Raw genomic sequence first — 15,638 nt, forward strand, 5'->3', positions numbered from 1 at the left:
TACCCCCAGATAGTGGCCTCTCTGTCGAGCCTGTGATCCAGGTATCGACTGACAGCCACTGGAAAGGCATCTTAATGGAGATGTAGTGTTGGAAAGCCTTCCAAAGATGTTTTGATGAAGGTGTAATGTTATAATGTAGTGTGAGTATCTCTCGACAAGATCTTCCCGAACACCAGGCTCCAACCTGCTAGGCTGACACCTCTATATGGCACCAAGTGCTTGTCCTGTGGTCCATGGGGCACTCTGGCCCCCTCCAAGCATCCAGTGTCTGAGCACCCAGTGTCTGAATTACTTGCTTTGGCAGTACCTATTCTGAATTGGAATGATACAGAGAAGATTAGCATGGCCACTGCAAAAGGATGATATACAAATTGTGAAGCCATCTACAATTCTCGATCAGCACTTTTTAACCCTTGATGCCTGCTTTTTCCCTAGAACACTGTTGTTTTTTTCTTGGGCACCAGTTCCCAATGGAAGGCTGGCTTCATCTTTCAAGTAATTGGCACCACAGTCTTTAGTATCACACCCCTGTCCTTTGGACAAGGACTTTTTGAGGTGTGGCTTTTGTTGGGACGAGAGAAAGGCATTTGTCTTTGGCGTTCCTCCCTCTAGTACTTCGACAGAACTTTCCTCCTTGTGGAAGATTTTGTCTAGTTCCTGCATTGTCTTGATTGGAATCAGACACTATAGCTAAGAAGATGGAGACTCCCTAGAACTTTGCGAGAGTGATCACCTCGGATTGTCGCCCAGTGCGGACAAGGACAGCTAGATTGGTTTTGGAATGGTCCACTCTGCTCATGAGCTATTGTTTTTCTATGTTTAGAGGATTGTGGCTGCCATGCAGATGACTATGCCGTACTACAGAATTTTATGGCTCTTATGGACCCTTTCAAGTTTTTGTATATGCTCTCCTGTAATTATATTTTCCACTACATACATAGTTTCGGTCTTTGGTCTGTACAAGGTGTCATCGAGTCTTCGGGATATCCAAGTGTCTACACGGCTATCAAAAGTATGCAGAGTTGGCAGCTGGTCTGCACGGATGTCTACAAGGCTGGATGATGTTTTGCAGATTCCTCGGTTGTCTGCAAAATGAAGATGAACCAGAAGGCCCATCTTCTGAGGCAGGTTTTCTCAGTTTGGGGGCCTGTGCTTCGACCTCTCTGCAGCACTACATATAGGTCTTCATGCGAGTCCTCGATCCTCTTCATTTGACCTCTGTCTGGACTTGACATCAGTCTTTACTTAGAATGACTGTCAACCAAAGTATTTTGATTATAACTGGAACAGAAACACAGTCGGACACCGTTCTTTCCCATAGCCTCGGATGAAATTGGGCCTGCAATGTTGGCTGTACAACACGCTCAAACAATTGGTGGCAGAGTTTCGTAATTTTTCATTCACCTGCCTGATGCACGATTCATGCTTTATTAATCTATTTTTCTTTTCAAAGATAGAAGAAATCTTATGTAATGACGTTAAAAACAGTCACTGATATCATTAGAACATAATGTTATGTTATTGTGTAAAACTATTTTCCATATAGCAAAATTGAGGTTAACGAAACGAAGTGATAAAAAATGTCATATCACAACCATTGATATTCATTACCAAATAGATAGGCGACACCTATCACTGTAGTATTGCATAAATATAGTCCTTACCTTATCATTTCAATATTAGGTTGAAGGTAGTTGAATGATTCCATTTGTTAAATTTTAAAGAAAACATTGGAAACAAAATGCTATGCTATCAAATTTAAAAAAAAGAAAAAATTATAACCTAACAGTGTGAACCATTGAACCATGCGACCTCTATTGCTTTTGATGTCGTTATGTGCACGGGAATCTAATGTCAATGAGTCATTTATCGGTCTAAGAAACATCCCTCGCTGAGCGAGGGACAATTATTGCACTGCATTTGGTGCAAGTTCCTGTTGGAGAGATATCAAGAAAGCTTCATATACCAAATATAATCATACATAGTACATGAATCATATTGTTTAGAGAACAGCAGAGTTTAGAACATGGGCCTAGAGGTGGAACTCCTCGAAACACCACAAGAGAGCAAGACAATACAGTAGTGTAAATGTTGCTGAGCAACATTCATTTGTGAATTTTGAATTCTAGCGCCTCATCAAGATATTGCTGAACCAGGAATCCTGACTAGCTCTACGCCTATGACTGGTGTCTGATGAATACTTTAGATAGAGAGAAAGAGATTTTAAAAAATACACTTGAAATCTTTGATAGGTGTCTAATGAATAAGGAAACTTACCTTTGTTGGATGAGAGATTCAGTTAGGCTTACTCTTTTTGTGTTTTGTTTTTTATCGGTGGTCAGAGAATACCTTGGATAGGGAGGGAAACAGATTCAATGATGCATGCATTTTTTTTCTTCAAAACCTAAAGAATACATTTTATTGGGATATACCGTACTACTTTATTAACATCGGCCTAATCCCTCCATCACTCCTATACGCCACCTCCGCTCTATTCCACATCTCAGGCGACTTGATCCGACTTCTCACTACGAACTCCACCATGTGAGAGCATCGCTAATGGTAATTCTAAAATTCCCTGCACTGAAAACGGAAGCCTTAAAATACATGTTTATAAAAGATTTTCTGCTAAGTTACTTTATCTTTTATAACCCAAAATATTTGCATGCACTTGTGGTACACTCTATGATTATTGTAGCTGATTAAAGCAGTAGGTTTTTCTTAAAAAAAAAAAAAAAAAAAAAGTATATGAAATAGACTTACACGAGAATGTCACCTTTCATACTTCTTATCCTCTCAGCTACTTATAATATGCTTATGGTAGTAGGTCTAGCCATACATCTGAAACTAATTTTAATTAATTTCCATTTAGAAGAAATGAATAGCTACAGAAAGATCAGCCCAAGAAAGCTTTAATGAAAGTAAGCCTCTCTTAATGTATTCATCAATTTTGACTCCCACAGCTTTCCGTGTCCGGATGAAACAGGATGTATGCAAGGATTTTGATGAAAAGTAAAAGACTGAATTATATTCCTTTGATTTTTTTATGACTGCTTTTTGACTTTGAATAGCTAGGTCTGAGTACATTAAGCAATAATGAAAAGGATAAGAAAAAAGCAGAACATGGCCAATAAAACAAGAATAATAGGAATAATCAAATAAAGCAGATTAATATAAAAATTGTCATTTTAAATATTCATCCACATTACATGTCTGAGAGAGTACACTGCTGAAAATAGACTTAGGATAAAGGCTAATCATGTGTGAAAATCGTAAGTCAAATTTAGGCCCATTAAATGTGTCATGCAAATTATTTTATTGATCAAAGGATAAAATTAGTTGAATTAAACACAGTTATTAAGGAATATTAACGCCTCAATGTATTATTTATCGGCTGTAGGAGATGAAATGACACCCCAGTGCAGTATGATATGTTGGGTCAAGACTCGAGCGGCAGCAAAGCCAACTTCAAAATGCTTATGCTGTCATGAAGCTAGAGTTGAGAATAAAATTAAAATTCTTGGGCCCATCGGTATATACTGTATTTTCCCTACTTTGCAAAATAATTATCTTTAATACGTTGAATAAGTTTACTCAATTCTAATGTAATTTATTTCAACTATTGCACCTTTGAAAGGAAGTATTATTTATTGTTAAGTAAATAATCTGGCACCTGCATATGGCAATATTTCCATAACGAACAATGAATTAAGAAACTATGCCAATTCTTCGTTGCATGACTGTACATACATAGATAAAGAAGGGAACTCCCTTCATCCTCTGAGCCCAGACTTAAGTCTTCTGCTTTACACCTTGGATCTTGATTGAGGGGCCCATGGGGGAACTGGGAAGTTTCCGGGTCATTCTCCCTGGATGATGGAACCCTCTTACATATGTTAGAGAGCTGTAAGTATTTCTTTCTGGGGCTTCAGTGCTTCTTGACCTTAGTTTACACCTGGACTGCAGTAGTTCTCTCTAGACTAGATTCGAGTCCTAGCATACGTATATACTACATAGAGAAGAAAGGCTCGCTTGCTCTCTCATTTTCTCTCCCAGCAAGAGAACCTCTATTGCGAACAGATCGTTTTCAGTTCAAGTCATTTAAAGTTCTTGCAGATGAACTGAAAGCAGGTTCTTCCCACCGGGTTCTTGCAGCCCCTTGTCTAACGGGATTTATGGAGTCCATGGGGAGACTGGCTATGATCCTATTTGCCACCTCAAGGAACCTTCGAAGCTTTAAGAAGCTTGTCAATACAAGGTTTTTTCTCTTAGATGTATAAACTTTATTGCAGATGTTTTTTCATCTAGCAGTGCCTGCCAGACTAGTGGGCCATTTTTAAAGCTGAGGTTACAGTCTCTATCCCTCGTTGCAAAACTTCTATGGCCCATATTTGGAACACCCATTCTGTATCTAAGGAGATCTTCAAACTTTTGTACTCCATCCCTAGGGCAACACACTTTCCCCTATGATTTTCTAAAGTGAGAATCCAGACATCTCATTCTAGGACAAGGGCTTATCAGTCTCGCATCATTAAAAAAGTCATGGGCATCCTCCTCACTATCATGACCAGGAACTTGGCATTTTCATATGGAAATTCATCTCTTTTGCCTCCCCTCCCCCAGGAGTGAGTCTTCTATATAAAAGATAATGGTTTGAATTCGTGTAGGAACAAATTATAAAATACATTGTCATTTGAAGCCCTTTACTGTAACCCCACCTGAAGCTTCAACTCAGTGGAGTCCCTGCTGTCAGGCAGAAAGTGCCTTGTTACTGAGTTTCAAAACTATTTACAGCTTGTGCTGAGGATTACTACTGCATAAAAGGCACTGTTTTTTACATCCAGAGAAGTAAAGTTTACTTTGCAATAATTATTTTTTTCCATTGAGCTCTTTCTTCTGGAAAGAACTTAATTAAATTCAGATATTTTTAGTACTAGGGTAAATAACATGCATATATGTATGTGCATAACTTTATTTCATTGACAATTTACAGTACTAACAAAAAGATCCCCATAAAACAGTGACCTACTTTAGTACATACGCTATCCTTTGTTACTGCTAGCAAGTATAGGAAGTAAAGTACTGTTAATAAGGCACTTTTCATCATATTGAATTCAACGCAGATTCGTCAGTCTTTATCCTGAGTTACGATTTTGTTATTATGCTTTGGGAATTTCCAGATAAAGTAAATGTCTATAATAAAAATATATTTATATATATAACTTCTGTACCAAGAAAAAATGTCTATAAAAAACCTTCCATGTACTGTATATAATCTGCTCCAACTACAAAAGTTGGATTTATTTGAAGATTCTTATGCTGGAATAATTTTCCTAACTTTTCACACCCTTTAAATAACCATACACACCATTGTTACTCTCAAAACATAAATGTTAGTGGAGATAGTTAGTTGCATATAGATTTAGGATTACAGTATATTTTTAAATTCTTTCATTACTGTAGCCAGTATTTGCATTCTACAATTCTCAACATGTGCACATTTTAGAATTCCATTTTGAATTCAATGAATACCCTGAAATTTCTCTTATGAAATCATCTTGGATGGAAAATTTTTTTATAACAATGAATATTCAAGTTAATTTCAAAGAAAATATTATACCAGATCTTTTGCATGGAATTTTAATTCTTCTTAGATAAACATCTTGGCTAAAAAAAAATTCTTGAAATATTGAATATTCACAATTGAAAAGAAATAATTATACCAGATCTTTTAAATGGGATTTTGAGTCCCAAATAGTGTTTCTCTTAAGTAATACTGAACTGAGACAGATATGATTAGCACACTAAAACCAACTTGAAAACTGCCAGGAAATATTCAAAGTAAATCCAATACTATCCAATGAGACAAAATTACAATTTTAAACCCCTCCTCTCTTAAAAAGTACCAAAACATGATAGCCGTGAAAGTCAAATAATTTTGTAGATTTTACTTTTACACAATTTTCTTGGAGCAAACTGGAGAAAAAAAAAAAAAAAAAAAAAAAACTGGGGCAGTTATCTAACAGATACAAGTATGATAAACATATCTCTAATGCAAACATAACCCTTTCATTGTTGCTGCATCCCATTTTATTTTATAATTACTACTGCAACGACAAATAAGTACAGCTATTTTCACTGTCAAAATAGTCTGCTTTGCTGCACCATTTCCTACTTTTTATCCTTGAGCATCTTGAGTTTATCACAATAATTTGACATCCATTATAAACTATTACCATCACATATCTTCTTTGTCATACTTGAAATCACAAAGATTAATAAGGCAATTTTTACAATAGGATGATTCAATCAAAGGAATCTTGAAATCAAGGCTGGTTAAAAAAAGGGGCTAATGAAGACGAGTAGAAAGAAAAACAACCGACTCGTCTACAATATTCTGCTTTTGCTTTAGTATAAGTATTCAGGACACATCATTTGAAGACTGGTATCCCAAATTTCACTGTGTAACTGTCCAAAAAGTACAGTGGCTGATGAACTAACAATGAAATATATGAGGAGGGATAATAATACGTAAACATGGAGCAGCCACAATGTAAAAGTTAAGTTGCAGCGAATATTGCATTTCAATAATGTATACTATTTTCCACATATCTCACTAAGCTTGACATAACATTTATCTGAATCCAGTTAACAGTGAACATTATAATGTAGCATCAACAGTATCACAGGTATCCTAGAACCCAAGTCACTTATAATGGTACTGGATTTACCTTTTTGTATGGGATGAAATGATTATGAACCATCATAAACAAATGCTTAAAAATGCAACTAAGTACATTATCAGTGTAATAAAAATTATTTTTTTTTTCAAACAATAAAATACAACCAAATCATTAAATAAAAGGATTTAAACCAGAGAGTACTACAAGTTTCCAGTAATGTAGCCATATTCCATACTTAAACCTTACAGAAACTTGTACGGTGCTATTCTGGAATCATCCATGGCAACACACCAGACAAAATTAGGTACAACAGTTAATTGAATGTTTTGACAAAGAGTGTTTTTAAATTAATTGAAACCAATGTTCAACTGATCATTAGTTAAACAATCTTTAAAAATAATTTTTGGATTGAAAAAATTTTCATCATTTTCAGATACTATTAGGATACAATAGGGAAATTCAACCAAATAATATATATGGCAGGAATTTACAGAGAGATCCATGTTGTATATTGCATAATTGAAGTACAATAATAAGACTAATGTAAATATGGATGAGTTTCCTGTTATGATCTAAAGGATAGGAACACATTTGTTAAAATAGAAAAAATATATACGTATATAGTTCTGGGTAAAAATAGAGCGAAGTAAACAACTCTTGAAACATAAATAAGAGAATCACTGATATTGAAGACCAAATTTCATCAGGTCTTATTACCTTTGTAAAGGATACGAAATAATTGTACTACACAACCAAAACATACAACCAAATCATACAGACAAAATTCTCAATAACATGTTACATGAGACTAGCACCCTTCAATTCACTCTGAAAATTATAAAAATTAATGATAGTAAGTTTCAGTTTTAAAGGATCCAATTGTATAATTTGATCCTTGGGTAGAAATTTTTTCCTTTTAAGTATGCTCTTAAAAGGTAAAATTACCACATTCAACATAATTTTTCATATCTATGTTTGAAAAGGGAAATTATTTACGAATTTCACCAATTAGTCACCTACGTCAGCATCTCTATCACCAACAACATAGAGTAAGTGGAACGCCATGGCCAGGAGCCCTGTGCCCAGAAGATCACCTAAAGCAGTAAGGTATGGAATGGCAGAGTTATCTGGATCAATGGAAGCTTTCCACATCCAGTGGACCATGATATGAGCTACGTACAGTAGAATTGATACCTGTTGAGGAATTAAAAACAAAAGATATTAATCACTGCAATAAATTTAAATTCTATAAAAAAAAATATTGAGAATAATGTATTCCTATAAAAAACTTACCTAATAGAGAACTGAACAATCCTGTATTGCACTTGTGATTTCTCAACCAAAGGATGTAGACTAGCATAGCATTTATCCCAAATTATCACAATTCCAATTTAAGAATGGTAAAGAATCTACATTAATTTTTTTCATTTCTTCAAGTGCAATTTTTAATAGTGCCATCCTAGGGTGCAATAAGCATGTTCATCACAGGTTATGAAATTAACCCTATTCGTCTTGTTATGCAATCATGTATGTTCTAACACTACATGTGAATGCATACCATATTTTAATTAATATTACCTTTTCAAGTTATTTACTGTAAATATTACAGAATAAGTTCTGCTGCAAATTGTTTGCAATCTGCTCAATGTAAAATAATGGAATAAATACTTGAAAGTGTTCGCATTTTTTTCATTTACGCTTTTTTTTTTTTTTTTTTTTTTTAACTGCTTTTAAAAAATAAATTTTTTCTAGGAATGATTAAGTTTCAATATTTCCATTATAATCCAATATGAGTTTCATGCCTTTACCTTCATTTCAATACAAATATAAACTTCTTAATTAAAATGCCTCAGCAATATAAGGGTTATTTTCTATCTATGATACTTTTGCTTAGCGATAGTTTTTTTAAAAATCTAACCCTATTGTAACTAAGGGAGCATTTGTATACTGGTGAAAAGAAAGAACACATGCTATTAATGCAAATGTATGATACATAATGTACACGGGAACAGTAAAGAACTTCGTGCATCACTCAAGCCAGAAGCAAAATTGCTTAGCTATTAGTACTGAATAACGGGGGAATGGCTTCACCTATTTTTGTGGGGTAACTCTCTATCATCCTAGTCTTTTCATTGCATATTAATTCTAGCAAAAATGTAAGGATCTGTACTTTGTATAAGAAAATTAATGATTCATCAATGTACATACAAATGTTTTCTACAAAAATTACCTGAAGGAATGCAGCTAGAAGGTAAGTAACAACGAAGATTGGAGTGAGAGAAGTATGTCCAGCCTTCAAATATGAAATTGTATACATAAAGACCAGATGTCCAGGAACAACCAGTAACAGAAGTACCCTGGCAGTACGAGGATGGCCAGCTGTAACAATAAAAATTTGTATGAATAGTAGCAAACTATCAAGAAATGGTAAACTTACACACAGTATTAAAAGTACATGATGCTATAAATCTTTCAAGGTCTTGACTATAATGTGTGAATAAATATTTTAAACTACCATACATATCTTAAGATTAAAATCTTAGCTTTTCACTTATTTTGCAAAGGCAACATCTGTGTTAATTTTTCTCTGTATACAAAAAAGGTTTTTTTTTTCTTTTTTTGCTACGAAATTGGATTAATTATTTTGCAAGTGGTACTTTGAACTACATTGTTATAAATAACAACTATGCATGAGGAATCTCAATTTATTTGCAATTAAAATTTTTACCAGCATGAAACAAAAAAATTTCCATGTTCTTAGTAAAACTTTAAATGCAGTGGTCATGTTTTATGCATATTACCTCTAGCACAGAATGCTGAGCATGGGTTGATGCAGAAACTTGCTACATATTTGGGCAGCTTCCCTAGTGGAGCTGCACTGTGCAAGGCTGTTGATATACGAGAAGCCTGGACTGCCACTAAATTTCCTCCCACTCCATTAATAACTGGTTGGAATACTGCTATGCCCTTGTAGCTAGAGACTGCAAAATCTAAGATGAGACCACCAAGGCTGAAAAAAAAAACATTAATTTTATGAAAGTGCAACTAAAGGTTTATATCATTATTCAACTTATGTACATAGTTGGGAACTGTGAACACAAAAATCTACCGTTGACAATTAATAAATATAAATGTAATTATCTTCTTGATAGTAAAAAAATGTTTCAACTGACTTTTACTATTTTATCGTTTAGATTTCTACTGTAGAAAAGGACTGCTGACTAAACCTTTTATGGGACAATATATGGTATTTTAGCATGAGTAGATAATATCCATTACACTTTGGTTCCATATGATATAAACTTTAAAAGTATGAAGATAATTTAGTTATAATTCCAATGGCATGCAAATACTTAAATCACAATACTGTACCTGGAAATCATCATAGCACAAATAACAGGAGTCCATCCAGAATACAGGACTTCCTTTGTGTGCTTATTTCTTGAAGCCAGCCAAATCCACAAGGGAAGAGACATGATATAGCCAACCACCACCAGGGGTGAAAGCCAATGATCATTGTCTGTAAAAGAAAAGAAAAAAAAAAAAAACGATAATACTCTTGTCAGATGATGCAAACATACATTATTGCATGTTTCCTTTCAAAGTGTCTCTAGTTAAGTATATCTTAGTTTAACCAGACCACTGAGGAGATTAACGGCTCTCCTAGGGATGGCCTGAAGCATTAGATATTTTGATGTGGGTAGGAACCAATTAGTTACTTAATAGCTTATTGTGGGATCCAAACCCCATTATATCAAGAAATGAATTTCTAATCGACTAGAAATAAGTTCCTCTGATTCCATGTTGACAGAATGGGGAATCGAACTTGGGACTACTGAATCAGTAAGCGAGTACGTAAACCACTTGTCCAACGAGGAACTTGAACAATCAAGTATTTATTATAAATTAAACTATTTATTGTGTAATTGGTTTATTCAAAACAAGATGAAATGAGCACCGCTTGTATAATTCAGAGAAAGAATGAACTCTAAATTATTATTATAAAAAAAAACTCAATGCTGTTTTCCTTCTTTAACCCCTAAAATTCTATGCAAACATCTTTGATTCGATATAGCTAATGAAATCTCGTTACTAATGTAATTTAAAAAAGAAAAGAAAAGAAAAAAAAAAGGTCTTGTTGACCCAATAAGGATTCGTTCAATTTACACAATTGAGATAAATTTGAATACAGTAATTTAGTTTTGGCAAAAAAGTCAACATCTGTACTTGAATGTATATGATGTAAGGCCCACATTCATGATATACTTCACACCATAAACACTGACATAAGAACCATGCAAGTATGTATCTAAAACATATTTTTCCTTTCAAGGGCCCACTTGTACAGTCTACAATGCCTAAAAACCTCAATGACGCCATTAGGTCGACCTTCCTATCACCATGATGCAACCACTAAGTTGCTTCTAATATACATACAGTGCATATTACAGCTTTGTAAAACAACCAGTACTGATCAAGCATTATTATTTACCTTAATTACAAAACAAGTCTCACTGTAACCTAAATGAAACATCTGACATTTAAAGGTGATAGTTTTGTATATCTGCTACTTCTAGAATTATATAATTAAAAGCTCAATCCAAGTCTAATTGGTAACTGAAAAGACAATAATTTACTTTTTTAAATCAAAATAAACACCCTTGGGGAAACGAGCTCAGATGGCAACATGAGAAGACATAATTAGCTTCTCAATTATTTCATGAAAAGTACGAGTCTATTATTTCATGAAAAGTACGAGTGTTTTTTCATACTAGGACATCTGCATAAATTTTATCTTATGGTAACTACAAGCCGTGTCAGAATCATATATAATTCACAACTAACGTACCTTTGGCCTCATATAGTAATGATGCAATCCAGGCAAGCAAGCCCAGTGTGGTAAGATCTCCTAATGAAGCAGCAATAGGTGTTGCAACATTATCGGGGTTAATACTGCACTTTCTTGAAAGCAGAATAACTCCAACCATAATAACACCTGAAAACAACAGTAAAGTATATGAAAATGACAGAATATTCTGATCTGCTGCAAGATTTACAGAAAAAAAAACAATTATGTAAGACCTTTCACGTTACAATGCAGTACAGGGAGCAGTTAGTACTTAAATATCCTATTGGGAAGGTATATAGAAGAAAAGACTAAGTACATTACACCTTCACATTACGACTTTTGACTGTTAACATTAGCACTAGTTATGCCAAGCCCCAAACAATAGAGGTAAGAGAAAACTGTTGAAAGCTCAGGTCCACTAACCTAAAATGAAGGACGCAAAAGATGCTGTCACGAGGGCTGATGCACACAGCAGTAGTGCATGAATTATATCAAATGCACCTTCTGGAATCCAGCCCATCACAACAGCTGCTACTGATGCTAAAAATCCAACCACTATAGCTTGGCACTGAAAATATATTAAGAACTATTTATTAACTGGAAAAGCAAGAAACAATTTTTCTTTCTTTCTGTAACAGGGTACTATGACTAAGGATAAAAATATAACCCCACAAATTTAACAAAAACGTCATGAATATATAAATTACAAATTTGAGCACTTGAATCATGTAACTTAAAACATCTAATTATAATTTATGTTGTGTGCTAAACAACAAAAATCCTTGAAGCACGATTTTTATCTCTGGGTAAACGTGATAGGGGCAAATAAATCTGGTGGTAAGTACGAACGAAAAACTAAAACTAGCATCAATTTAGTTGGTTTTTTAACAGTTTTAAAATATAAGATTATCCAAAATCATAAATGGAACACTAAACTGAAGAGGCTTACCTGAATCAAAGCAAGATTTCCAATGATCATGGAAACGCACTCTTCTCTTTTATCTAGATGACCTAAATTAGCGTGTGTGGAAAGACGAGAAGCTAAGGTCATCTCCAAGTTCCCCTTGAGACCCAGTAGAGCAGGAACCATTATGAAAAGCTCGCTCACAACTCTAAACACATCCCAATGCTGTAAAAGAACGAACATTTATTATGCAAACGAAATATTTACCAAGTCTCCTGAGCCATTCATTAAAAATAAAATAGTAAGACCAAAGGTAAAACGATATATAAACGCTTCCTCGTCAGTGACGACAGGCTTTGGTAGACTAATTTGCATAGTAAAATACACAGGAGTGGCATTTTAAAACCGTAGTTTCCTGCATAGTAAGTCATGCAAATGACAGCGCAGCTGTGCTGCTCTACATTAATTTTATTGGCAGTTAGAATACTTGAAGAGATAATACGGAAACAACATAGATTAAGGAAGAATTTGTGCAATATTTTAACTTGTTCTTGAAAGCGCATTTCATTCACCCATGTCTTACGGGATTGAAGAGACTTGCATTATCTCTAGCCCTGAGAACCAGGTAAATAAATATCAACGTTTGACTCGTCTCTGATTTACCACACCAATTATGATCTAGAATCAGGCTAGCACTTAACGTGTGCTACTCAGTTTGTAAGGCGGTTACCAACAGTAGGTACTACAAGATATTTTTATGGCAACATAACAGAAAAATTAGAATTCTGAATGACTTCTTCCATGTCTTGGGGAACAATTTACTCTAGAGACTACTCAAAAGAGAAAGAAAACTATAGCGTGATTTACGATATGAAAAAAATTATTACAGGCCTCGAAATCTGTGAAACAAACTACCACATGGTGCACGTGCGTGCATATATACACACATACATACATACATACATACATAACATACATTACATTTATATATAATATATATATATATATATAATATATTTATATATTATCTATATATGTTATATATATATATATAGATATATATATATATATATATATAGTAATATATATTAAATATATATTTTCTACATAAAAATTTCCGTACTGTAAATGAAATATGTAACAAGCATCATTATTTTAATATTGTAGTTTGAGACGCACTTCTACCCGCAGCTGCAAAAGTCCTTTCTTCCCTATTTTGTGTTTGGCGAGAAAAACTGTTAGATCATCAAGCATGAGAACTCGCATCAACTGTCAATCCAGACATACAAAAATGAACATAAAATCAACACGTCTGCAACGGCCTGATCTAATTTCCTGCAGCTGTGGTGACCTCTGCAAAAGGTAAATGACAGTTGATGCGTAAGCACAGAGAGGTCATTGTGCACCTTGAGTCATTCATTTTTTATTACTACGTCCGATATATCACTGATATCCCATTACCTTAGCGTAAACATGCAAGCATAAATAGAGATAACGTGACGGTGGCGAGATGAGAAGGCATGAGTACAGAACAGGTTCAAGGTGGAGAATAATTGACACTCGGAGGTCAACTATAATTAGAATGTCTGACCCTCCTCTCGACAGCAGGTAACTACTAGGTAGGAAACTGTGCAAGACTAAATACTTTGTCCTTGAAAAGAAAAAAAATATGACTGTGAACCTGTACAGTAAGGAAACGATATCACACGTGTAGAAATGTCTGGGGAGAATGTGCAGTAGATCATCAAGAATGGGTAGTTGTCAGTAGACCAAATCCACCATAGCAAAGAGAAGAAGAGGAAATAAAGAGGGTTTGGGGAGAATGCAGATGCGTGAGGTGTAGAGAGAGAGGAAAAGGAGAAGGATCAATACGTATGTCTGGGTCAGATGGAGGAAGAAGAGGAGGACGACGAAAAATGTAAAGGTAAATGACAGAAACATGGAACAACGAAGAATAAGGCACAAAAGGAAACAAAAGAATGTCACAAACCACCATTACAATATGATTAATTTAACAGTTATCAAATTCAATGGCAAGTATATATGTATATGTATATATATATAGTATATATATATATATATAATATATATATATATATATATATATATATGTATATGTATTTATGTGTGTATATATATATATATATATATATATATATATATATATATATATATATATATATACACAGTCGATGGATAACAATAATATTGTAACTCCCCAAATACCAAAAAAAGTTATGAATGAAACGGGTACACTTTCCACCAGTTCTTCGATTCCTAAACTGTTTGTAAAATGCAACTGCTGTCTAATGGCTTGTGACAATTTCTTTGTAATGCATGAAACGAGCTCCACAGCATATACACGAACAACGGAGCACTAACTATACTGATCAGGATAAAACAGGAATTCTATAGGTAGGCTACACGCCCGATTCGAGAGAGAGAGAGAGAGAGAGAGAGAGAGAGTGTCACACGCTATTCCATGAACAGTATGAACTAACTAAAGTGGGTCACGTGACTTTCCACTAAAATTGCAAAAGTGTTATGATTCAAGTCTCTTTAATGCTAATATCGAATCAGTCACCTTATAAATGTGTACATTTATTAATTTGTCGCTTCCACTTTCGCTATCCTTGTGTACACGACCGTGGTTAACGAACGACCGATATATTTTACATATAATAAGAAAGAGCCTTTCTGTGATAGCTGTTAACATTTCGCAACCTGAATTAACACCCGCCAAAAACGGCCGCCGAGTCGTTCAATACCTTGTGAGAGAGAGTATGTCAGGGGGTGGGTTTGCGTGCGCGTGCGGGGGGAGAGTCAGGAGCGAGAGGGTTAAATAGGTCACCCAGTTAAGGTTATACAGTAATGTGACTGATACGGCCATAGGATCTTCACATGAGCATCAACTCTAAATATTTACAGATCCCTCTGAAACAGTTAAAGCGAACGTGACTTACGAGCAAAAGAAAAAAGAAAAGCAAGTTTCAACATAAACTCGTTAGCTTTACGTAAAACGCACTTTTTCGCGATTACCTTTAAATATAATTTAAGATTACTTTAATGTGAAAATATAAACATTCGCATATAGTAAAAGCAGAAGCCAACTTGCCAAGAGTGACCGGCAGGCATTTCAGAAAACGGGAGAGAATATACGGTAAGGAGAGACGGGGATTACTCCAAACTCGAGCGAACTGGT

General features: G+C 34.7%; 1 protein-coding gene and 1 non-coding gene across 10 annotated transcripts in view; one reads left to right on the forward strand and one right to left on the reverse strand.

Moving 5' to 3' along the window:
- Positions 1 to 288: 288 nt before the first annotated feature.
- Positions 289 to 393, forward strand: LOC135198209 (U6 spliceosomal RNA). The gene has a single exon (XR_010310751.1). It is a non-coding gene; the product is annotated as a U6 spliceosomal RNA (small nuclear RNA).
- A 4,563-nt stretch (positions 394 to 4,956) lies between these two features.
- LOC135197863 (solute carrier family 41 member 1-like) overlaps positions 4,957 to 15,638 on the reverse strand; it is a 212,099-nt gene continuing 201,417 nt past the window's right edge. For all 9 annotated transcript variants that reach the window (XM_064225046.1, XM_064225047.1, XM_064225042.1 and 6 more), the window contains 7 exons: positions 12,482 to 12,661; positions 11,956 to 12,100; positions 11,533 to 11,679; positions 10,056 to 10,203; positions 9,485 to 9,693; positions 8,914 to 9,062; positions 4,957 to 7,877 (listed from right to left, as the gene is read on the reverse strand). In XM_064225046.1, coding sequence (XP_064081116.1) covers positions 7,692 to 7,877; positions 8,914 to 9,062; positions 9,485 to 9,693; positions 10,056 to 10,203; positions 11,533 to 11,679; positions 11,956 to 12,100; positions 12,482 to 12,661 — 1,164 coding nt within the window. In that variant the 3' untranslated portion in view covers positions 4,957 to 7,691. The remainder of the gene's footprint in view (positions 7,878 to 8,913; positions 9,063 to 9,484; positions 9,694 to 10,055; positions 10,204 to 11,532; positions 11,680 to 11,955; positions 12,101 to 12,481; positions 12,662 to 15,638) is intronic.

This window comes from Macrobrachium nipponense, chromosome 21, assembly GCF_015104395.2.
Source record: "Macrobrachium nipponense isolate FS-2020 chromosome 21, ASM1510439v2, whole genome shotgun sequence".
NCBI lineage: Eukaryota > Metazoa > Arthropoda > Malacostraca > Decapoda > Palaemonidae > Macrobrachium > Macrobrachium nipponense.